Below are 26,558 nucleotides of genomic sequence, written 5' to 3'. Positions count from 1 at the left end.
AAAGAGTAAACTGTGAGCAGAAATAATAGCACAAGTCTCTGGAAAAGACACGTTGGTGGGATAATTGTTTTGGGATGGGATGAACAAAAGCAGCAGTTTATTCTTGTCTTACACACATGGCACAACATACAGAACCAGCACAAATAACTTACAAAATCTCATACACCATGCTTCCTCTCGAACAGTTTCTATTAAGTTACAACACCATAACAAATCAGGTATTTAGTTACGACAGATTTCCATACATGGATAGCCTCCCAATCAAGGAGTTATTGTTTTTGTAAACTACTTAGACAAACATCATTTTTTTACATGTTTAATACAATACAGTATCTTTAACAGAGTTCAAGATATTCACAGTGAGAATTGAATACTTTATAAAACAGCAGAATTTCTCATCTCAAGACAGGTCTACATTCGCTCCTGCCTTGTCTGGTTTACAGATGTGTTACAAGTCTTCTTTACTCAACTTTCCAAGCTAAACATTGCTTTAAATGAAAAAAAAATCTATTTACAGTTTTTTCAATTTAATAAAAATTTCTTTGCTTCCCTTTCCCATTCCTACCCCCTACCCCCATCAATGACTGCCATTTAGCTGGTAGAAATATTAACCCTCAGGCTGCTATATAAACTTTTAAACAGTTTTGATGGCAACTTGTTAGATGCAAAATGAACAATGGTCATAGCCCATCATTAACTTTAAAGGGTAGATTTTTTTCTCCTGATGTCAGAATTTGTGTCCATTGGAGACAGATGACACCTGTCATCTGATTTTTAGAGATAATGTGTTATTCATGGGCCAATATACAAAACCTCCTTTCTTTCTTTTTTTTTTTTTAATTGCAGGCAATCCCACTCCACCACGCTATTTGGTGCAATCACTTTCATTATGAAGTTTGTTATGTCCTTACTAGAAATAGTAACAACTCTGGCCGCATGGTACTGCCTTAAACTCTCCCAGACAATATTAAATCAAAGAGTGTCTCCCCCTATCTATGGTGCCATTGTGCTGGGTTGTCTCACAAGAAGAGTTTTGCTCTGTGATTCCACTTCAAACCCCACTGAAGCCTGTGGGCATCTTTTCTTTGACCTAGTGTCTTTGAATTATATCTACTTGATATAATTGGGTTGGCAAATTCTAGCCCTTGAGCAGTTCATCAGCTTTCTAAAGAAATAAGCAAAAAAGATTCCTCTCCTTTATACATACAATATGCATTTTTTTACATTGAGTGTTATCATAGAAAGCATGTTTATGTTATTTTGAAAATGAATTTTTACAGAACTTTATAAACACTGTCATATCAAACATTCTCAAAAACTGGATAAATTACTGACACAAAACCTGAAAGAGCCTCAATAGAATTCTTCCAGTACTATTTCTATTCTTGCATATTTCATATTTCAGTGTCCTTTACTGCAAATATAATTTGGCCATATGGGAACAGGGAAAAGTCAACAAATCTCCAACAGTTTTGAATAAGACCTGCATCCGTTGTTCAATGAGCGTAACTGAACATCTAAAACACTTTTTTTTTCCTGGCATGCCCATTCTCTTACCTTTACTCACATTGAGCAATACCTCAATTCCCAAATAGTTTCATTCACTTTAGTGGGATTACATGTGACAAAATGACATATGCAAAAATACTGAAAACTGTTTTCCACTTTTTAAATCATTCTTCAGTTAACAACTAACATCATCATATTCTTCTTTATATATAATGTAAAAATTACATAGGAGTAGTATTTGCAAACTTCTGTATCAGAAATCAGTGTACAAACTTTAGGAAATAATCTTATAGTTGTGCTATAGTTCTGACAGCCTAAAAATGTATGAAGTGTGACCAAGAGTAAATTTCACAGGCCTAGATGCTTTGTTTATATACTTGGGTTTTGACACTTTATATTCCCCTAGCCTGGCACAATTTAAGTTTAAGCATACATATGTCACACTAGCATGAAATTATAAAACTTTTTCTTACCACCACCAATTTTCAGTACAATCAGTAATGGATATTAATGCATATCAGCTAAGTGAAATGCACTTTTCAAGTAGTTTGTCTAACATAATACTGTATAAATTATAATGACAGTTTGTTTTCCTATCCTGCAAAAATTAAAAAATGCATTAAACTTTGTATGTTGTGAGTAGTCTTATTGACTGTAATGATATAACTCACAGCTCAGGAAGCTAAACGGCTGAAAAAGGTTTTGTATTCTGTCTCACTATTTTCTTTGTTTTTCATTTAATGAAACAATCAAAAAGAGAAACTTCCTTATTGAAGTTTATACTGCTTCAGAAGTTTTAGGCTATGTAAACTACAGAAGAATATAAATTTAATCAAATTAAGTTAAAGCCTAATGAAATAGAAATTCCTTTATTTACTCTGAAAATTTAGTTACCTTCTATTTTGATAATTCAATCCAGTTTTTACTCCCCCACCCCCACAAAAAAAGTCTTGTAGTTACAAGCCTGTAATTATACATAGCAAAGAAAAAAAACTGCTCCTTGCCTATGGAAATATATATAGTTTTTCAAGTTCCAACCCCTCTCTGAACTGCTAACCATCACACAACATATGCCATTTGGCAATTTGTCTCCTAGGATATTCACAAATTTCCTTCCAGTGTTCTCCACCTGTTCCTTCTGCTGAATATCCCAAGGTTAACCGGCCAATGACCTCTTTTCTTGACCCTCTATCTGAATCTAAAACCAAAAATTCAATGCTGATATCATCAAGGCCCTCACAAGGAATGTCAAAGACAAACAATTCATTGAACACTGCATTGGGGGTACACTTCTTCACATGGGTTTTCTTTTTAGAAATTCTTTTCTTACCATGGTACAGGTTCACTTTGACATAAGGATCTGCAATGAAAAGAAAGAACACAGATAAGCTATTGAATTGTCATTTAGAAATTCCTTGATCTAGTTGATGGTAAACTTTGTAATATACCAACAGAATTATGTCCCAGTGAGGGCTAGTTTCAAATTACTGAAGATGATTTGTCTCATTCAGTTTTTTTTTTTTTTTTGTATTTGCTTCTGAATTAGTCTGTAAGCTCCTTTTATGGTCACCAAATATGTAATCAAGACAGTCAGTAAAGTTTAGGACATAATTCATCTAACCAAATGCTGGTGACTCCTCCATGAGATAAATCCTGCCCTGTAGTCTGTTAACCTTCATGTTTACATCTCTACTGCCTCTAAAAGTGGTCTGAAAGAACATAAAATTGTAATGAATTCTGACAAATATATATCACTATATATTTGCATGTAATAGAAATCTGCTTTTCACACATTTTACAAGTAGGGGATAATCATTAGTGTTAATAAGACTCATGGAAAGCAAAGCCTCAAAACCAAGAGAATAATCCCATGCTGATAGAATGGATGCAATTCATTTCAGTTGTGGATCTTTCAAAGTCAATTAGTTTGATTAAATTTCTCCCACCAATTTTTATTGAACAAATTTAACATTAAACTTTAAATGTAAGGCTACATTTCTTGATAGGATATGTACTTGACTTTATGTCTGTACTGTACTATTGAAAAAGGGAAGAGAAAATATCCATATTTTAGCTCTGTTAAACAATTTTGAGTGTTTGCAATCCTCAGAATTTTTCAACTGTTTCAAGATTCCTTCATTATTGTCTTCAACAGTGGCTATACTTCTTCTTCGGAGCAATTCTAAAGAACACTTCAGAAATCATCCATTTCAAGTATATTTATTTTGCGTTTATATTTACACGTATTTCAGTGCAAATATGTACCTGTTTCCAAAATCTCATGGTGCAGAGATGCAATACAAATCGCTTTCTATCAAGTGAAGTAGTCTATGCAAACAGTCAGCTAATAAACATCAAGAACAGTTGAACTTTTTTTTTTTTTAAATTTAAGTGAAATTAAAATTGACCCATATTTAGAAATTCTATGCCAAAGCTATCAGACTGAAATGGTCAGATAATGACAATTTTTTTGTTTCCTTGGATTGACAATGGTTTGACAGGAGTAAGGTATGATAGAATACATCTTCACTCTCATAATCTATCATCATAATAAACATTTTAAAAAAATGGCTTTATATAATTAAAATGTTCATTAGCTTTGGATTGAGAATATGCTACACAAGCACTAAAAATATCAAAATCAGTATCCATCAGCGCTTTCATGCCATTGTTCATTTCTTTTTAAATGAACTTTTCTGACTGTTATTTCTGGCTAATAGATAAGGCTGGAATGTTCCTCTTGATTTTATTAAGACTACTAGGAGACCTCAGCACCAATATTTCTTGGTGTTAGAAGTAGAAAGACTGTATTATTGGCTGTAGTAATTATGATTCAGTAGCTCCAAAGGCTACTTCCTCCTTCCTTCAAGAAAATCCTGTGTGTTGAAAGAGTTAAGTCTTACACAGAATCAATAGCAGATGTGCTACAGTTTGTTTAGTCCTCTGCTGTGTACTGTTCTTCTTGTGTGTTTGTCTTATTCTCAGGTGGTTAGTATATTGCATTTTAAATTTTATGTTATATTATCTAGCATTAACGTGCATCTAAATGCAATTCTAGTATTGACTTCAAAGAAAGTTTCACTGAATGCAAAATGGCACAAGACCAGGAAAAGGGACTGCAAAAGCTTTAGTATACCCCAAGCAGTGGGATAGTTCACCTTTTCACCTTGCCAGATAAATGTTAATGCTCAGTGGGCCAAATTCAGCACAGATGCAACTGGTTGCCTTTTTGGATGCTAAGCTGAAATATACCATAATATACCCTATGAGGATCTCACTCAGTATTGATCGTCATAAATAAACTGATCTTTTGTCATAAATAAAAGCTTTTAGTATCCGCAAACAACATCCCATACTTAGGTCAGATGGGTTCTGTTCAAGACAATGACAAAACTCATTGGCTTCCAGTGCTAACAGATGTCGTATTTTTTCTAATGTGTTTGAAGAACAAATTTCTAAAATATATACTCTGCAAAATAAAGCATTGACCTAGATATGAATGAAATTAATAGGCTGCAAATAATACAGACACGTTTCTGGGCTATTTTTAATCTTTGAAATGTCACGTTTCAACTGTCTTCTATCTGTTTATTGTACATTCTTTGGCCTTATTCATTAGTAAAACCATTACCTGATAATCCTGACACATCAGATTTAGGTAGATGCCTGGCTTTTAAAACAACAACAGTTAGCGTGTTTGTTATAGACTGATAACAGAGAGAGATCAGTAATTCTCCACGCCCAGATGATTTCTGAGGAAATTAAAGAAAAAAAAAAAAAGAAAGAAACAAAGAAATAAGACTATTTACGAGCAATTATATTGACCATGCTTGAAAGTAGAGCTAATAAGATTTCTAAAATGTCACATAACTGTGCATCCCAGACTAGTGTAGAAGTATATAATTTATGGAGCTATGCTGCTTTGTCTAGCAAATATAATTTCCCTGTACTATAGTTACATAACTCTTCTTATCGTTAGCTATTAGACTGAACAAAAGTAAATAAGTAAATAAATAACTAAATGAAAATATGGGTTGACATGACATCATTAGCTTCACAGATTAGAAATGAAATCCTACATCCTGAGAAAAAAGTCTCAGTGAAAGAAAAACACTTTAAGAAAAACAAACTTCTGTGAAAGCTATGTTGAAAAAAAAAGAATAAAGGTAATATACAAAAAATCTTCCATAAAATCTTTTTATCCATTAGCTATTCAAAAACAATTAGTGAAATCTCATCCCTGACACTTTCTAACGTAGTATAATATAAATGGAATAAAGATGAGATCAAAGACTTTCTCTATGATTATTAGATTTGAATTTGCAGGAGTAATTTAGTTCACAGAAAGGAGGAAGTCAAGGGAAGCAAGCAAAAAGAATACCTTATATACCAGAAAACCCAGTAAATTATCAACAAAATATCAGTGACATAGTTATAGTTGTAACATAGTGATAGAATTGCAAAATAATGATATTAGTTAAAGGTATGTGTCTGGTAGACATTTATTTGATTTGTCAGCATGCTTGCTCTTTGAAAACAATCAGATTGAATGTCAATATACAGTCCACTTCCTTAGCAGAGATTAAAAGACGTGTGTGTGAGGCATGTGCATTTCTGTGGTTCAGCTATGATTGTGGTCTTTACATTCTGAAATGAGACAAAATTATTTTACATATTTTTAGCGTAGTGAAGTTAATATGCTTTGTCATTGACTTCAGTGAGGTTTTGGCATCTCCCTCATATCTTACTGTCCTTAGAAGTGCTACAGCCTCTGCCATGGTTGTTAAGAGAGAAAAGGTAGTAACAACACTGAAGTGAAAGAACGTGCTACTGCACCACCAGTAGAGTCTCAAAGAGGTTCCAGTTCCTTCAATAAAGACTATCTGTATTCTTTAAGAACCTGCTTATCAACCCTTGGAGATGAAGTGAAAGATTTGCATTGATTTCAATAAACTGATAAAACATGATTTCAAACAGAAAAGAGGAGTAATAACAATAATAATAATAATAATAATAATAATGTATAAATCTTTGCATTCTTTCCTGTAATGTTCTTTTATTTCATTTGTATAGCTACCTCCTTATGCTGCCATTATGGAAACATCTCAGTAGCTTACATGGTAAACTTGTACCCTTCTCTTTCCAATATGCTAGCACAAGAATCATAGCTAAAACTAGTACAACACTTCTAAATTTTAAATAAGAAATATGTTACCCTAACATTTCTTTTGATGATCTCTCTGTCCATTAGCATCCTTCCTTCTGACAATTCAATTCCTTCAAGGGGGATGAGGACTTCTCCAATGACATCATCTCTGGAAAACCTGTCAAAGCTCAAGATCATAAAGTGAAGTGCTAAGTCTTGAATTTGGCTGTAGGGGATCCCATAGAATGTGAAAGTCTCATCAAAAGCTGGATCTAAGGTTTTTCTCAGCACTCTGGTTTTCACCTTGTGCTTTTTCTCAGGCAGGATTGTCATTTTGATGTAGGGATCAGAAGTCATTGACTGTTCATCCATTGCTGGCAGCCCATGTGCTTCCTTGATGTTCACTACAAATGCCTTTTTCTCAAAGTTGTACTCTAAAGAGAAAAAGAGTGTTCCTAGCTTGTCTTGTTTTTCTTCAGATGAAAGGGATGTGATGGACTTTAAACTATCGGGGGATACTGAATCTTTCTTACTTTCTGAAAAGTGTTTCAGAGACACATTTTCAAGATCTGGAGAGCTCTGTATTTTAGAGGTTGTTTGGGGGAAATTGCCATTTAGATCTCTTTTCTCTAGGTCTAGACGGAGAGAATTCTTAGGCATTGCCAATTTGTTCTTTGCTTCACTTTTATCATCTGCTCCAACCTTCTTCTTACTGTTGAGATTCTCAGGATAAATATCAACTCCCTTCAGAACATGGACAAACTTATATGGAGGGGTCTTGTTGGATTTGGAAGATTTGCGCTGGCAGCAGATCCAAGCAAAAAGGGAGACAGAGAAGACAAGGCCAAATGCACTGAAGATCCCAACCACTGTAGGAATTTCATCTGCAAATTAAATAAACAGCAACAAGCACATCAGCAGCAATGCCTTGGACTCTGTGTGATATTTAATAAAGTAAGAATTTAGCAAAACAAACTGGTACAAGATGGTAATAGCAGCAGAGTCAATGGACTAAAAGTGCTTTGCATTGTACGTATCACTCGCCACCTTCAGGCGTGAATGTGAAGTCCCATACAAAGACAATTGCTATGTTAGTATTTTTCCATATATTGGGTGTCTGGAAGGAAAATACTGTTCTCATCCTAACAGCAATAATCATAAGTAATAGCTCGACTATCTCATCCCTCTAGGTGTAGTTTCTGTGTTTATATGTCAGTGAGTAAAACTAGTTCAGGTTTCAGCTTTGAATTTATGTAGCTTTGTTGGTTAGGTAGTACAGATTCTGAAATACGTGTTACTTATAGATACATCATCTGCTTTTCACACCACTTCCTAGAACACTTTGTACACTCAATTAACTCATTCTTATGGTCTGATCCCATAACTGCCTGGAGGTATCTCTTGAAAAAAATCTGAGTTTAATAGGAGGTTATAACACTCAGTTTCAATGGGATTTTCCATACTTTGCAGGAAAAAGACTACTAAGAAAATTTAGGATAATTATATACCGTGTATTATACAGATGGATGTGACACTGGGCAGTTACATGTGAGTCCAAAGCTGAAAAAATTGCTTAAGTGTATCACTGATACCCATTAAGCTTTGAATTTAAAACACTATGAATCAAAGCAATGGAGAGTTTACAGGAAGGATCACTACTTTTTAGGAGTATATAAGAAAAACATTAAACCAGAATTCTCCTCTAGCTTAATATGAATCCTGTACTAAAATACTGAATGAAGAGAAAACTGAGCAAGCGTTACAACCTCAATTGTCACGTGGATACATTAGTTACATATAGAGTATCATTAGCCCTTCACAAGCATGCATTGAAAGGGCAAATGAGCACAACTAATTAGAAATCCAATTTTGCCCATAAGTAACACTACTAAGTGAGTTTAAACCTCCCACAATGTAACAATAAGAGCTTAATATTTATTCTCTGCAACAATGGAGACCAGTAGAATATTAATGGAATGATATTGTTGATGCATAAAGGCAATTGTGTAACAATTCTGGTTCCTCTAGCAAATAATTGGCAGATCCTCCTGGATGAGAGAAGCAAAACTATCCCCCTCTATGAATTACCAAATCAGGTTCATCTAGGTAAAATCTGGACAAATAGATGTGCTACCACCATAACTTTGCTTTTCAGTGAGATGAGTCAAAAAAAATACAATACCATCACAACAAAGTAGGAACAAAGTGTTCCAGCACAGAAGGAATCAGGCCTGGCTATTAATTGCTTCTAACAATGCTCATGCCACTTCACCTTTGCCTACAAACCGTATCAATCTACATACTTAATTATAAGAATTTAATGAGATGACTGAAAAATATATACATAATCAAAAAGTATTTTTTCTAAGTTAAGCACGTGGCTCTGAGTTTCAAGAATTCTCTGAGCTGCAGAAATGTAAATGTACATGGTATAAAGGTAGAAAGCAAGGAGTAACTGAAAATTAATTAGAATACTTTAAATAGCTTTTAAGAAAGATTTGCACATTTTCAATACTTTTTCATGAGATGACAATTAAAATTTTTATAGTAATGGAAATTATGCTATATTTTTATTCTACAAATACTGAAAGCAGTTGTAGAATCAATTTAGTATTTAAAATATTAATTAACTGCCTTAAATAAGCAAATAGATGAGGATGATGTCACAAGCGTAGTTAGAAACATTAAGTGGGTGGGGTAGGCAGGAAAGAAGATGTAACGGTAACTAAAATGTTTTTATATCTACAGCTAATTATATTACAACCTGAATTTCTTGCTGTTGTCATAATGTAAATCAGTTAGTTAGCATTCAAGGCAGTGTATTAATAGGAAACATCACTTATTGATCCTGGGAGAAATTATTGTTTCAGTTATGTGATGCAAATCTGGAGTCACCTCACTTAAGTCAGTGGAATGATCCTTGAATTAAACCATTGCTAAAGCAAATAACATCCAGGCTAGAGTCAATATTTGTAAAGCAGAGTTCAGAAACATTTCTACTCACAGCTTTTCTGAGTAAAGCTGTTTAGTTACCTATTTCATAAGTGCACATTATGACTTTTTCTGAAACTTCCAGTATCACAGTTATTCAATGTGTAGAAATGACACAACTGAAAAGTTCATTGTTATCATTGCTATTCTCAGTGAACACAGATTAATCACGACAAAGCTGTTTAGCCAAAAACACTGGAATCCTGTATTTTCATCCTCCTAGCAATGTTCTTTACAGGACTACATTTCACTTTAACTAACGGTTGACAAGTCTTCCTCTATGACAAGTAAAAAGGAATGACAATTATTCCAAGAATGACAAAGATTTTCTCTTTGGCACAAGATGCGTTTACATCATTTAACTCCGAAGCCGTGCTACTTTAACCGAGACAGAGAAAACAACCTCAAACCTCCGTCATCCAAAAACGCACCTAGTCAAACCTCTCCATCTCTCCCAGTGATTTAACGCAGGGAACAGATAGGGGGGAAAGGAAGAGAGAGGGATAAAAGGGAAAGAAAGCAAATTCACCCAACTTCTGGAATCGAACAGAACTAGGGGAAATCAGGTTCCTCCCAACACGCCGCGTGCTGGGAGTCGCCGGGGTGGCTCAGCAGAGCCTGCCTGCATGCTCTTCTCCTGGGGAAGGGAGCAGCCCCCAGCAGCCTCCAGCCCCTCTGCCGGGACGGGGATGCGCTTACCGAAGTGCTGGCGGCTGGCCGCGATCGGAGCCATGTTGGCGGCGTGCGCTGCCCGCGGTGCTGGGGATGCTGCCCGCTGTGCAGGGGATGCTGTCCCCGGACCTGGGGATTCTGTCCGCGGTGTTGGGGATGCGGCCTGCGGTGCTGGAGCTTTCTGACGGGAAACAGGAGCCTCCCCCCCGGTGTCCAGAGACCTGCCCGGAGCTCCGAAGCTGTCTCCGTCTCTCAAACCACCCGGGCAGCCGGCTTTTCCAACGTGGTTAAAAAAAAAAAAAAGAAAAGAAAAAAAAAGAAAAAAAAAGAAAAAAAACAACGGAAAACAAAACCTGGAGACACGAGCGGTGGGGAAGGTGGAGGAGGAGGATGCGAGGGGGCTGGAGGAGCGGGGGGAGGGGAAGCTTCGGTCCTCCCCTTTGCACACTGATATGCAACCTCCTTCCTGTTTTGGCTCTTCTGTGTAGCTCTGCCCTGAGACTGAAGACGTGGCTGAAACCCAAATTGACGCAATCCTGACGCTACAGGGCTGAAATCAGCACGTTTCCCACTTACCATCCCCCCCTCCCAACTACCACACCCTCCCTCTCTTCGTCCCTTCTCTGCCCTCCCCCCCCCCCCCCCCCCATTTTTCTGGGATTTGAACACTCACTCATTGATTATTTTAACTGCTGTGCTGCAGGATATGAGCTCCCACCCTCTGTCGGACACAGACAGGGGAATGCTAATGTCTGTGATTCAATGCATCTTGTGTAATACACGGGTGTGTCTGTTTTGCTGGGGTAAGATCTGTCTATCTGCTTATTTATCTATCAGCTGGACAGGCTACAATGATGTGAAGGAGATGCCAGCTCAGATGGTCCAGATGCCTTGGCTCCAACTGCAAGGCAGTTTTCTCCTATGACTGACGTGATACACTTACTGGATTTGAATCACGAAAACTCCTGATGTGTTCTCCCTGTCCCTCCTCCCTGATTCTCCCCACCAGCCACTCCGACATAAAACCCTAAGCCCTCACTTTGCAAATATATTTCTCTTCTCCTCTTAACCTTTCTTCTTGTCTGGGAAAGAGCTGACTCTACTGAGATACTTCTGGATTTTACCCAATTTACATGTCTGTCTCCCATTCTGGACTAAGAACATGTGGGGGGATGGAAGGGGCAGGCAGGCAAGAGGAGTGGAGGGAAACAGAATAAGAAAGCAGAGCTGTCTGTAACTAGAACCACTACAGCATATAACAAACCAAGCTAAATCCTGGTGCAACAGAGCTGCAAAAGCCAGCACCTGGCATCTGACTCCTGGATTCAGAACGGTAGCAGCCAACTTTGGAGCCCAACTGCTGCATAAATGGGAAACAGATGTAGTTGCTTTTCTAAATAACAAAATCCAGATGCAAGCGTAGTCTGGCATGACCCTGCCCCGCAATGGGCTGCTTGGACCTCTTGGCCCCCTTTAATGCATGCTCTTGCTTCGTAATGAAGCAAGTAAAGCTCCTTGAAGTTCAGAAATATAAAAATGGGAAGGCCAAAGAATCATGGCAAGGTATTGTCCAAACACAGCTGAATGAAATGCTTGTCTAGTCCTGAGAACTGGAAACCTACTGACTAATATTGTTTATGCTTATCTGCTTCTGTTACACTTTCAGCAACTTGGCCTTGGTACGCACCTGCACAAAACTTCCATGAGCAATCAAATCCATTTCTCCAACCTTTTTTATATCCTATCCCATTTAATAAAACACAGAAAATAGCTTCCCACCACTGCTCCTTTATCAAACACCTGGAGTCCAATAAACTATTTTTTTTCAGCTTTTATGTGTGTTTTGGCAGCACAATTTGATCTGGGATGTTTGGGTTCAGATGCTGGCACCAATCCAAGTACATCAGGCTCAACTTCTCTCTTCTTACTGCCAGTCCTCCCTCCCCTCAGCCCTGCTATCGACTTCTCTTTCTCTGTCCAAAATTCATCCGTGCTCAAAATGTGCATCCATTGAAAGTAATTACATTTGATTTAAAACCACTTTCCAGGTATACAAGCCTCCAGACATGACTGAAATAAACAAGATCCTTAAATGAATTTAGAGTTAAATGTGTTTAACTGGGTTGTTAAACTATTATAAGCTGTCCCAGTGTCTTGACTTTAAGAACAATAGACCAATAATAAATATATGGTATGCCTTTCTAGGTTATTAATCTTATCTGAGCTAGGATACTGTGAGCATATATATGTTGACATTTGAATTACTGTCAATAATTTGTGAAGATGTTGATGATGATGACAGTTATTATTATAATTTTGAATGAAATTTGAGACATCCTTTGATGATATATACAAATGGATGGACCACATGAAAATATAGCAATAATTGCTTCAGGTTTTCTTCCTTTTAGTTTCTCGGATGTCCTAAAGGTATATAAAAGCTTTTATACAATTTATATGTCTTTATAAAACATTCAGAAATCATTTCCTTCAGGATACAGTTTTTTATTTTATTTTTATTTTCTGTGACAAATCTGACATGGGAAAGATACATGTTCTCATGTTCTTCCCCCCCCCCAAAAAAAAAAAATCCTTGTAGTTCTTAGGTTTTAGACGTTTGTTAAAAACCCTACAGTGTTGGGTGCTGTACAAACATATTGTAAAGAGCCTGTCTTTTCATCTCATTTCTGTGCATGTGTAGCTCTTCAAAGCACTATAGAAAAGGTTTCACAATAACAATATACCAATTTTCTGTCTTAAGAAACTTGGAGCTGCCAAGACTGTGTGTGTACATAAGTATATGTAAACACATATGCAAATATGAAAAATATTTCTTCATTGCATTAGTCAGTGAAATAACAAATGATCATTTTTTTTACATCACTCATGAACTTTCTATATTTAATACATGACTCCACTTAATGGAACAGCGTGCACATCCCAGAAAATACTCGAGGAGGTGGAGCATTGAGTTGCTGACACATCCTTGAGACAGACACACTTTTTGCTCTCTGTTGTGCAAGCACCATCTAGTGTATGTCTTAGACCCATCACCAGATGACTAGCATACACCCATGTAAGTACCATAGACACAAATGTATGCAACCAATTCACTGCTTCTTCATGTACTTTGACAAGTGGCCAGAGGGAAAAAATCATCATGTGAAGCCTCTGTGTTTTTTAACCAGTTAAGTGACTACCTTTCAGTTCAGTCCCACACAATAATGAATCTCCCTTTTTGTGACTCTGCACTCTTCACATTTCCTTCTGTTCTGAGAATCATTGTTGATACTTCAGCAAAAGTTTATAGAGTTTGCAAATAGCTTTTCATTAAAAACTTGCATTAAGGACTCACCACCCTAGTAATATTCCCTTAAGTTTCCCAGCAAACTAAATACAATGATCTCACATGCTTCCAGCTCAGAGACGGAACACTAAAAGGAGCTGCCTGATATTTTGCCTGCACTGAGTCACAGTGGATTGATCATCAGCAAAATATCTCTGTGTATAATCTAGCTGTATCACAACAGGGCCTTTTAGTGGTCTGCAAAGCAGATTGCCGGTGCTCATGCGTATGCAGCGCACTCTCCTGCCACGCAGAGGGAAGGGAGGGTGGTTGCTAAGCGACGCGGCCTGTATGCTTCCTGAAGCAGACAGGCCTCAAAAAAGCATATGGAGCTGAAAAAGGGGGTCCTCCACCTGCAAAAGAACTGTCATCCTTCTTCAGATCCCCTAGCCTGGGTGTGAGGAAAGCCTGATCCTCTCCCTTTAAAAAAAAAAGAAAAGAAAAAAGGAAAAAAAAGAAAGTTATAATAAACAATATCCAATAAAGAGTCAACCAACAATTAAAAATAAAACTTTGTGATTTATATGTATGAGGTAAAGCTGGTGAAATGGCCCTTTTCCATCTCTGTGAAATGTTTCCCTGGAGCTTAAAGACAGTTTCACATTTTCAAAAATAGCATTTAGGATTGAGTTCTGTAATTGCCAGGTGCCAAACTACAGACATTAATTAATATTATTCGGCACCAATGAAAATCAAGCCCTCCAGCTACACTTACAGAATAAAACATCAGTGAGAATACAGGTGGAGGTCCCTGATTTGGAGGAAGTGCATAGCATCCAACACCTTTAAAAGTGAAACAACTTCAGAGCGATCTACAAAGGGATTTAAGCAGTTACACTCTGATTAATTTCCACTTCAGTTAGCTCTGCCTCCATTTGCAATAAGACAGTGGAAAGGGGTTAGCAGCCCTCCACGTCTCATCTCTCAACCTTTGACACTCCTTAGCTGTATAAAGACATCTCTGTGCGCCACATACACCCATAAGCCAGGATTTATAACCCAAAGACTCATCCTGCTGCCTACTAGGCCTTACAGACTCATCGATCCTCCCTGGGATGAGACTGAATTTGTCTGCACTCACAGTAATGTCCAGTGCTATATGAGATACTTTAGCATGACCTCCGGTTTCTGTTGAAGAATGCTGTAGGTTTTCTGGGCCATATTTGCCAGCCCCATGACGAAACAGCAGATACCACAGAATTCCTGAAATGGCACTAGATATAAAGATTTAGGGAACTGAATCACCTTCTAGCTGATATACCAGCCAGCTGATTTCAGACACTTTGGAAAGTCCATGCATGCCAGTATCCATGGATTGAAACTATTCTGGAGCCTTTGCTACAAAAAAGGTTTTGATACCAACAACGCTGAAAATAGGAAACAGAATCGGAACCTTATTTATGTCAGGAATCTCTTTTGCATTTTACTTATCTTTAGCTGTTAAAGTATAAATGAAATAAAGAAAAAAGTATCACTAGGGAATTAGGCTGAGAATATAGAGCAGTATTATGGTATTAAAAGGCTTGAATTAATTTGAATTTCATACCTAATTCATTCAGACTTACTTAGAAATCTCAGTCTTAATTAACAGATAGACCTTTTATGTTTTTTTTGTTGTTGCAGTGTTTGGTGGTTTTTTTGTGTGTGTTTAATTATTATTTATTTATCTATTTATTTATTTATTACCTAATTAATAAACATAAGGACTACGCTAAAACAGGGATTTAGTTGCTTAAACCACACCTAACCTCATTTTTATGAGCTTTAATCTAAAATTCAAACCTTGAAATCAGTGCTTAACTCACATTTAAGACCAGGAACACCTTAAGAAATCTTAGAACAATAAAAAGGACTTCCTGTAAAATGTTTACTTTTCTGGCCGTACTCAAGAACACTTGCCCAAAGTCAAGCACCTAATTCATTTCTTCACCTTGCTCACCTGCTTTGGACCCAGTCTCCAGATGTGCCTTGTGGAGCAGGTGCCAGACCAAAGAATCTAGAAAGAGTTACTGCCTTCCAGGAAAACAGAGGTAGGAGAGCGCCACCAAAAAACTCATAACCCAGGTTCAAGTATTTTCTGTGCTCTTGCAGGAATATCCTAAAAAACATTATTTACAGTACTTTAAAGGAAGAAATGGACTTTTGTCCATTGACTTTTGTCCAATGTGATGATGTACCGAGTCATGAAATAAATATGCAACGTAAGTGTAATAATCCACTAAGGATGGAAGCCTTCTTTCTCATCTTCCTCCCAAGCAATGTTTTCATATCATATCTATGGCAACTTAACATTACATGTACAAGCACTTTACTCCAGGGGAGGTTCAATATTTTGAGGTTCAAACATTGGAGAAATTCTCTGAAGCTTGAATTAAAGCCTGTGCACAATAGAGGGATTTACCAAGGGCAACTAATATATTATATGCCACATTCTATCTTAAAACTATTTTTTGTCTGTACTTCAAGGATTGCATGGTTCAATTAAGAAAATATATTACTATTAACATTTGTAGTTTAAATGTAAAAATCTTGCAACACATTGTTAAAACTTGAATGCACTTGCAATGAGAAATAGATAAAACTTAGGAAAGTGAAGTCAACAGTAAATAAAAGAGAAAGGGAAGGAGAGAGATTCTGAAGAGGACTTTATTATTGTTGTTATTATTATTATTATAAGAAAAAAAGGACAAAAAACAACTAAAAGTCTGGATCTGGAAGTAACTGCTTGATCCTAAATATTCTGTAATTAGTGGGTGTCTTCATCACATATGAAAGCTCTGGTGAAAGTCAGACATTTAAGGCTAACGTGTTTCAAGTATGTAAATTAATATTACAATGTGAGGAGCTTAGTTTTCAAAAACAAAGTATTCCCAAACTTTGCTGAAAGTCTGATATTGTAGCCTTACATCTTGTGCTCCATTCTGAGTGATATATCCTCAACACGTGTGCTTTTCGGGGAACAGAAACACATGAAGTAAAAAGCTGAAATACAGTGTCAGTAAAATCTAAATTTTTTAAGGTGGGGTGGAGCTTCTGGAGCAACCAGAGAAGTAAATGGAAACTGTAGATGAAAAACAAGCAGTTAAAAACATTTATGAGACATGCTTTTATTTAACTAAATATAGCATCAGGAATTTTAAACTAAATAATTTTTACATCAGTACTGTGAGAAAAATCTCAATAATTTTCTTCAGACAGGATCTTCTGTGAAGCTATTTTATCCGCAATTGCAATGGCGGGCGTCCTGTCAATCAGGAGTGCATTTTAGTAAACATATCATAACCTTTTATTCCCTATTACCTGACACCTGATCACCTCCCCTGTTTCCTCATTGGCTGAGTGCTACAGATTCACTCCTCTATACTCCTCTATACCATATATGTATAATTTTTTTTGATCAACCCTTTAATTTCTTCTTTTTCCTTTTTTTTTCTCTTTTCTTATGTTTAGAGAACTCGTGATCTTTGTTTTTTACTGTTCTCACACTGATCATCCTGTTTTTCTCAGTCTTCTACCTTATTTTGGAACAGTGAGGCCTTCTACTGTCCACTTATCTACTTAGCATTTCTCTTTATTATGACTACTCAACTACCTTTGAATACAGAAGGTTAGCTTTCTACTGCAAAAACACACTCTACTTCAAAAACATGTTCAACTGCAAAAACACAGCTTAGTTTCTCACAGTACTATTAAGAATAAAGTAGATACCTTTAGGAGACCAGTCTGGAGATCTTTGTTTTTATTCCATATGAATCTGCCAAATGGAGAAGAGCTCCATTTTTCAGTGCTGTCAGAAATGGGGTAATTTTTCTCCATTGCTTCTATGACTATTTCCTCCCACTATAATCTGTTAATGAACTTCCTGTACATTGATGCATCCAAATGATTCCCATACGCACCAGCAATATGTGGAAATAAAGATTTACTCTCATTAAATCGGTAAAATTTTTTGAAATGTGGTTTGAATGTAATGCAAAGCCTGAATTTGGACAAAATTCTATTGTAACCTAATTCAGAAGCAGAGAAAAAAGAGGGAGAATGAAAGAAGGGAGGAAAAGATGTTGCTCTGCACTGCAGGAAAACAAGGATGAAAAAATTAATAATGAAGTGATGCAAGCACTGGCTGACAAGCCAAAAGAGGAAACTACAACTACAATTCTGCTCCACTGAATTTGTGCTTAATATGGTATGCATCACTTCTCATGCTCTGGTTTTGATAGAGATTCTAATTCTTAAGCACATGAAGAACTCCAGATTGAGTTGTCATTTCATGCAGATAAACTGGGGAAAAAAAGGAAAAGAAAGTGGAAGGGAAGGGAAGGGAAGGGAAGGGAAGGGAAGGGAAGGGAAGGGAAGGGAAGGGAAGGGAAGGGAAGGGAAGGGAAGGGAAGGGAAGGGAAGGGAAGGGAAGGGGAGGCGAGGCGAGGCGAGGCGAGGCGAGGCGAGGCGAGAAATGCTTTTTTCTGAAACATTTTATATTGAAGTCAAGACAATATGTGAATTGCTGAAGGGGGAAAAAAGAGACATTTTTAGGAAAGAGTACATTTTATATAATTCAATAAGAAATACCAGAAAAAAAAAAGTTTGTTTTTCCAATTTCATAAGCAGCAGACAGAAAATATTGTCCATTATTATGTTTTCAAATGATGTCCAATACTTCAGTGTGCCATCTACATTACATCTCTGACTCTTACCAACCTCTTGAACAGGGAGAAAGGCCTTATTCAGTCTCCTTTGGAACCAAAGCAATGCTTCACTGATTGATTCCTTGCAATGTAAAAATTTGGTTTTTGGTTTCTAAACAACCTTTTAGAAGCTGACTGTCATTTTATAAGTTCTGTTAGGTTTATACTTGTATCTATGGAACAGATGCTGCAGAAGGGTATGATTGGTCAGCTGTTTTCTTAATGTAATCAGAATCAGAAAATTATTCCTAAGAACTCTGTTTTCATATATGCTATGCCTTGTGAATGTTAAAATTAGAATTATATATTGGTACTCAAGCCTCAAGGTCAAGGAATTAAATTAGAAATCAGTTGTGGTCAAAGCCAAATACAAACTCTTAAGTGAAACTTGCCAAATATGACAAAATAAGAGATACAAATATATTTTAAGAGACAAGGGTTTTATTCTGCACTTACTGAAACCAAAGGGAACCTCTCAAATGAAGCACTTGCATCATAGGCAAATGTTCTATGATTCACGGGGTTACTTTGCTACTTACCAGTGAGTAACCTGAAAAACTGTCCCCTTTTTTGTTTTTTTGAAAATATCATGGAACCAGAAAATTTCAAATTGTTAAATACAGATGTAATTCATCTATATTAGCTAGAAACTAATATATTTGAGAAGTGGCTATCAATTTTTTGTGAGGGTTTGTCGAACCTCTAAATATTCCTAGGGAGGTACAGGCCCCTTGACAGTGAATGGCTTCTTGACAGAAGCTGTCCTTGTTATCTTTTGAGCAACTATTAGAAGTAGGCCTCGAGGATTCATGGACCACAGATCAATATATATGTATGTATATGCATATATATATATTAGAACCAAGAAAATAAATTATGTATTTTTCTATGAATATGAAGAAGTACTTTATAAAAATCTGCTGAGTCTTTCAAGGACAGTTGAGCTTCCAACCATAATGAGTCTGCAGAGTCTGTCTGAGAAACACTCATAAAAATTTTCATCACGCAAGAGTCAACCTAAGAGTCTAGGCAAGGTAGTGAAGTGGAAGTTAAAACTAGTGAAAATCCAGGAATAAGGAAGTTATAGGGTATTTCTTCTCCCTCATACACACTGAGACATACTGCCACCTTTGCTGGTCTTGCTAAGTGTCCTTCTTCATCTCCCTTAAAGATGGCTGAGAGGTCAGGCTCTGAGAATCTGTGATTCTCTATTGCTTTGCCTTGCAAATAGGCAAGTAGAAAGGAAAGAAGGAAACAAGTAGAGGCTTATTATTACTTTGGGTGGGAGTGCAGAGAAAGCACACAGCAATAGAAGACTATTTCCACCAATAAACAAGGTGGAAAGAGGTGCAGAAACATGACCCACAGACTAGAACTGACTTGTAGTCAGTAGCCAGATCTAACTAAAAATATTAGTCTGTCTCAAAATGTGCACTGTTCCTGCTTTTTTTTATCTTTTTTTTTCTGCTTTTCTAAAGAAATAAATTAGTCAACAATTTTCAGCCTGAGACTGCTGTTTTCCACTCCTATGAGGGAATGCAGAGGGAAGCTGAAATTACCCTTGCACCATCACTGAGAATAAAAATCAAAGACCACTGATGTGATGGCATTCACATCAGCAGTGGGGTACTTCTCTCTGTAGGAGGGCGACAGTTCTCAATGCCACTGTACATTAAATGGTTACCACAAAACTGAGGTCTCTGAGCCTCTGTATAGGGTATAAACCTGAACAAGATTTGCCTCATTTTAATGACTCACAGGAGGAGGAGAGAATGGAACGGACCACACTTCAGTCAAGGTTAAGAGCTGCAACTCTGCGGATTTTGGTGTAAAGCAGTGCTGTGACAAGTGAGGATGTCATCAGTGAAAAGTTGGCAAATAGGTGTTTTCAAGATGTTGAAGATGCATAGATTTTAGAGAGATGTGAAAGAAATGATGGGCAGATAGGCAAATATTTGGGCAAACATGCTTTTAGTAAAAATATCTGTGTAGCCTGAACTCATAACTACCAAACAATGCTACTTCTCTAAAATGTGTCATCTTTCTAAGTGAGCATTCCTGTGCTTCCCACTGCTCTCTGTTGCGTATGTATGCAAAAGCTGGAAGGAGCAAATGAAGGGTTATTTCGTATAAATAGCCTAGGGTTAAATGTAGGGACAAGAGTGCTGATATTTCTGAATTGAGAGGAGAGAAAGAAAGAAGAGCCTAACCACATGAGAGATGGAGAAATGCACAATGGGAAATGTAGTTTGTATGACTCTTCTTTTTTATTAAAGGTGTAGGACAACTGAGTTTCCCACATGCTGATCAGCTTATGCCATTTTTCAAAGACATGTATCAAACGATGTCTAACAATAAACAAACAAACAAACAAACAAACAGAAAAACACAACACCCTCTTAGTCAACAAAAGTTACCAGAACTTTAAGTTCTCTCTTGTGAGATATCATTAGTGAATGATCTCATATTGTGTTATTTCCTGCACTGGTATGAATAAGCTACTGGATCCCTTATGTAACATTCCCTGAATAAAATTCATTTTTTTAAGAAGTAAATTAAAATTGAATCTCTTCTCATGCTGCTTCCGTATACGAAGGTTTTGACGATTTTTTTTTTCTGGAGTAAGCAGGTTATTTTCTGAATGCTGCTAAATGACTTGATTTGGAAAATGCACTTACCAGAAGTAGCCCATGATAAAATGATATATATACTACATATACTACATATACAAAATGGCATATATACTACATATACTACAAGAAATTTATATATTATTACATACTTTATTTGAAGCATTATTTTATTTAATACTCCTTTTGGGTCAAATGATCATTTGTGGCCAGTTTACACTACTTTAAATAATTAAAACCATCTCCATCTGCTGTTAAGATATAAGCAAATAGTGTATCTCAGGTAAAAAATGCCTCAGGTAAAATACGCCCCAGCTTCTACATTCCTGGGGTTGGCTTTTTACCTTAGGCCGTGACACAGCAGATGTAAACTAGGTATATTTGTTTTCTCTTCTCTTGGCTGTTCTTACACAGCTCATTCATCAAAAGCTTTTCCCATTGCTTTATGATTTGATGAAGATGATACTTTCTGTACCTGCATGCTCAGCAGTTCTATTCCTTTCACCTTATCAAAACAATCCATTGTACAAAGTTTGCTGAATTTTGTTGTTGTTGTTGTTTCTTAATTCTGCATTGCTCCCAGTTGTATATTTTCCAGAAATTAAGTACAGACTGAAGTTTAGCAACACAGGTACAATCATTCTCTGATGATGTTTTTCTTTTTCCTCAAAGACATGTAAAAGGTACAGTTGAAACATGTTCTATCGACATGTCATATTGCACTACCTGGACTGTAATGGGTAAAGCCTTGTTTGTTCATTAAATATTGCTGATGGGAAGGTTTTCAACGGTTAACTGCTTATACCCCCAATATCCTGTTGAAGGAAAAAAACAAGTATAGGACTTTCCTGTTAACAATTGCAGTAGAAACCAGCTCCAAAAAAGGGCAAAATGGCATTCCCCCTCGCATGAGAACACACATATCAGCAGCAAAGTCACGACCCCAACGCAGAGGAAGACAACGATCTTCATCCCCACGACCACCAGAGGACTGACGAAGACCCCCTAGCAACAGGCCTCGCAGTCGTAAGAAGACACCAGGATGTGCCACTAAACCCGGAACTACTAGGCTATAAATCAAGACTCTGGCGGGCTTAGGTGCGTTGGCGGAGCAGGAGACTCCCTGGCCGCCCAGCGCTGTTTTACTTATCGCTGCTTGCTGAATTGCTCAAATAAATAGAAATTCGATCTACCTTACCCACGATGTGTTGGGAATGATTTCTACCAGAACTAATTTATAACAAATTGGTGCCGTGACTCGGATAGTGGTAGCTTGGCTGGATCCCTCCCAGGGGAGGCGCGCCCCGCTGATTCTGCGGTCCCTGTCTGGAGGTCCCCAAGCCAACGCACCCCTACCGACGAACCTAAAGTTCCAGCAATAAGTAAATAAACAACTGGTAACCCCTTAATCTTTGTGCACGAAGCTCCGAACAAAGACTCAGGAGTGAGTAAGTATAGGCAGGTTATCCGTTCGGTTGGGGTTGGGAATCCCAGAGTGTGCCTGTGTGAGACGTCCAATCAAGGACGAAGCGAGTGCGGACTCCCTGGTAGTGTGGTTCCCACCTCCCGCGAGGGACTGGGCCACGAACGGGAGGTGAAGACCGTGTGTGTGTGTGTGAAGGCACTCTGGAAGATGGGACAGAAGAGGAGCAAGTCTTCTGGTCCCATGGGTGGGTCGGAACCCAAGGCTAGGTTGCCCCCGATACCACTGGAGAGCCTGTTAGGGTTAATGATTAAACATTGGAAAGATTACCCCTCTAGGCGGGGTAAGGATAAAGTTAAGATGATACATTATTGTATGGAAGTCTGGGGTGGGAAGCAAATTAGGGGCTCACCCATTATATTGGCCCATGTTTGGGTCCTTTGAGAAATGGATCTGTCAGGCTCTAAACCTTTATGTGAATTCAAATGAGCCTTTCAGCCTAAGAGGAGAGTGAGTATGCACACTTATGGATGGGATCTGAGACCCGAGCCAACTTATACCCATTAAGAGAAAAAGGTGGGGGGGGGGGAAGAATGAATGGAATGAGGAAGAAGTCCCACTTTCACCCCCACCTTATATACACCCTCCTCCCTCACCTCCAGCCCCCCCGCCACGGCTCCGGGCTACCATAGTGACTCTGATTCGGCCACGGACACCCCTCGGGGAACTAGATGGGTAACTAGGAGCCAAACTAGAAATCGAGAGGGTGAGGGTAGACTATATCTCCTAAGAGAGGTTGCAATGGGAGGGCCCCAACCCGGTATGGGATACGTCTCCATCCCCCTAAATACGGGAGACGTCAGAGAATTCAAGAAGGAAATGGGAAATCTATTAGAAGATCCTCTTGGGGCCTCTGAGCGAGTAGACCAATTTTTGGGGTCTAATGTTTACACCTGGGAAGAACTCCAGGCCATTTTAGGTATATTATTCGCTGCGGAAGAAAGGAATATGATCCGGAGGGCTGGAATGCAAATCTGGGACCAGCAACACCAGCAGGGTCCTGTAGGAGATCTTAAATGGCCCCTACAGAGGCCTAACTGGAATAACCAAAATGAACAAGATAGGGTTCATATGCAGGATTTAAGGACTATTATTGTACAAGGTATAAGGGAGTCAGTCCCTAGAGGACAAAATATAAATAAGGCCTTTAGTGAACATCAAAAGAAGGATGAAACTCCCACAGAATGGCTGGAGAGATTAAGGAAGAATCTCCAGCTTTATTCAGGACTGGACCCCAGTACACCAGAGGGACAGGCCTTGTTAAAAATGCAATTTGTGGCAAAATCATGGGGGGATATCAGGTGGACATTAGAAAAATTAGAGGATTGGCAGGATAGAGGGATGGATGAACTGCTGAGAGAAGCTCAGAAGGTATATGCGCGCAGAGAAGAAGAGATTCATAAAAGGCAGGCCAGGATTCTAGTGGCAGCAGTCCGGGAAGGACAAAAAGGGCCCCCCCCCCACCCGAAGGGTGTTCTGCTACCACGAAAAAGACCTCTGAGGAGCCAGAGTGATCAGAGGGATCTAAGACAGATAGAACGTTTTTATTGCCAAAAGAAGGGACACATGAAAAAGGACTGCAGAAAATGCTTACAAGATGAGCGAATGTTTACAGAAGATTAGGGGAGTCAGGGGCTCCATCGACTGGGGACTTCTGGTATAACGGAGTCCTTGATAAAATTGAAGTTAGGTCCCCAGCATCAAGAAGTGGAGTTCCTTGTGGACTCTGGGGCAGAAAGATCGACTGTCCAAATGGTACCCTGGGGATGTCAACCTTCCTCGGAGAAATTACAGGTGATAGAAGCAAAAGGAGAGCCCTTTAGGGTCTCAGTAATAAAAGGGGTGGAAATAGAGACCCCAGCCCAAAGTTGCACAGGATCCTTTTTATTAGTACCAGAAGCTGAATATAACCTGTTGGGAAGAGACTTAATGGTTAAGCTAAAAATTAATTTGGAGGTGGAAAATAAAGGAATTGAGGTTAAATTATACACCCTCACTGTAGAGGACGAGGCAAAAATAAACCCTGAGGTGTGGTATTCTCCCGAATCAGTAGGCCGTTTCGATATTAGTCCCTTTGAAGTCACTATCAGGAATCCTGAGACTCCTATCAGGGTAAAACAATACCCAATGTCTCAAGAAGGCAAGGAGGGGCTGCAACCAGTAATCGAGAGGCTACTACAACAGGGATTACTGGAGACTTGCATGTCACCTCATAACACTCCTATATTACCTATCGAGAAACCTGATGGCTCTTATCGGCTAGTCCAAGACTTGAGGGAGGTCAACAAAAGAACAATAACCAGATTTCCTGTAGTAGCTAACCCACATACTTTGCTAAGCCAGCTGTCCCCAGTGCAGAAATGGTATAGTGTCATAGACCTAAAAGATGTGTTTTGGGCATGTCCTTTAAAAAGGGAATGCAGGGATTATTTTGCCTTCGAGTGGGAAGATCCTGCAACCCATCGGAAACAACAATTAAGATGGACTGTGCTTCCCCAAGGATTCACGGAATCACCAAATCTATTTGGTCAGGCATTAGAACAAGTATTAGAGAACTATGAACCAAATCCTGAAGTAACCTTAGTCCAATATGTGGATGATTTGCTGTTAGCAGGAGAGAGTCAGGAGGCAGTCAGAACAGAAAGTATCGAGCTACTAAACTTCTTGAGCTTAAAGGGACTAGAAGTATCAAAGTCAAAATTACAGTTTACGGAGGAAGAGGTGAAATATTTAGGACATTGGCTAAATAAAGGTACTAAGAAACTAGACCCCGAACAAGTAAATGGGATTTTGTCACTACAAGCGCCAAAAAGCAAAAGACAAGTTAGGCAGCTGCTGGGATTGTTAGGATATTGTCGGCAATGGATTGAAAATTATAGTAGCAAAGTGAAGTTTTTGTATCAGAAACTGGTTGGGGAAGGATTAATGAAATGAAGCCAAAGCGATGAGCAAAGCCTGATAGACTTAAAAATGGATTTAGTGAACGCTCCTGTGTTAAATTTACCCAATGTGAAGAGACCCTTTTATCTATTTATCAACATAAAGGAGGGGACAGCGTTCGGGATCTTAACTCAAGACTGGGCAGGGAAAAAGAAACCCGTGGGATATCTTTCTAAACTTTTGGACCCCGTGAGTAGGGGATGGCCCACCTGTCTCCAGGCAGTGATCGCGGCTGCGCTATTGGTGGAAGAAACGCATAAAATCACCTTTGGGGGTGAACTGAGGGTATTGTCACCTCACAATATAAGGGGGGATCCTGCAGCAAAGTGAGTAGTACAATGCACCCCCCCTCTAGAGATGGCCATATGCAGGATCAAACTAGGAGACCAGGTTCTGATAAAATCCTGGAAAGAGACCTCTTTAACTCCTCGATGGGAAGGACCCTACCTTGTTCTACTTACCACAGACACAGTTGTCTGGACAGCCGAGAAAGGATGGACTCACGCTAGCCGAGTTAAAGGACCAATACCGGAGGAGCGGTGGAGAGTGGTCAGCCGACCCGGAGACTTGAGGCTGACCATGCGAAAAGGGACTGAAGAGTGAATTCGTAATCGTATGATCGGTAACCCTCTCTAAGGAATAATAGGTTCACTGTAAACAAAACTGGGAAGTAGGGGAAGGGAAATTCTTTAATGTACCCAGACCCATACATCAGAAGGGTAACGCGCCTAAGGAGGAGTGAGTAACTGGGACTGGGAGTGGCCGGAACAGGGAAATCGGTACCTAGGCCCCTGAAGATTACCCTTGCTGCCGTGAAGAAAGTGAACCCCGCTGCTTGAGGCAACCAAGTAGGTGGGCGAGGCAGAGGCGTACAACAGTGGGGAGAGTTATTTGGTACCCACCCCTATTTGAGATGACGGAGTCCGGCCGAATAAACCGCCTTAGTACCCACCATAACTCGAAGCCGCCTCCCCAAAATTATAAAAGGACGTTGCCCTTCTGGTGTATGTTGGCGCTACCTCTCCTATTGAATATCCCCTGTCCGGCTGGGGCCGACCAGGGATATTTGCACCAGCCCTTTAAGTGGAGTTTAATTAGGTGGGAGGACCAAGTTATCATTAACCAAGTAACTACGGCGGGTGCACCAAGTTTTCTC

The 26,558-nt window shown here is 38.6% G+C and overlaps 1 protein-coding gene across 1 annotated transcript; it reads right to left on the bottom strand.

The window, feature by feature from the left end:
• Window positions 1-67: 67 nt before the first annotated feature.
• On the bottom strand, window positions 68-10,833 carry LOC310888934 (synaptotagmin-4-like). The gene is made up of 4 exons (XM_083852575.1): window positions 10,346-10,833; window positions 6,725-7,539; window positions 5,141-5,261; window positions 68-2,869 (listed from the first exon to the last, which is right to left on the bottom strand). The coding sequence occupies exons 1-4, from the start codon at window positions 10,377-10,379 to the stop codon at window positions 2,562-2,564; spliced, it is 1,278 nt and encodes a 425-aa protein (XP_083708701.1). The 5' UTR covers window positions 10,380-10,833; the 3' UTR covers window positions 68-2,561.
• Window positions 10,834-26,558: the final 15,725 nt, after the last annotated feature.

This window comes from Anser anser, assembly GCF_964211835.1.
Source record: "Anser anser genome assembly, contig: SUPER_W_unloc_5, whole genome shotgun sequence".
Classification (NCBI taxonomy): domain Eukaryota; kingdom Metazoa; phylum Chordata; class Aves; order Anseriformes; family Anatidae; genus Anser; species Anser anser.
Note: the sequence above shows the minus strand (reverse complement) of the source record. Positions and strands in the feature narration are given on the sequence as shown.

Excerpts from the sequence above, each read along its gene's own strand:
- LOC310888934 (XM_083852575.1), bottom strand. The coding sequence starts at position 10,379 with ATGGCTCCGATCGCGGCCAGCCGCCAGCACTTCG. Across the intron at positions 7,540-10,345 it reads GGCCAGCCGCCAGCACTTCG|ATGAAATTCCTACAGTGGTT; the intron begins GTAAGCGCATCC and ends TTTAATTTGCAG. Across the intron at positions 5,262-6,724 it reads TCATCAAAAGAAATGTTAGG|AAATCATCTGGGCGTGGAGA; the intron begins GTAACATATTTC and ends TAATTTCCTCAG.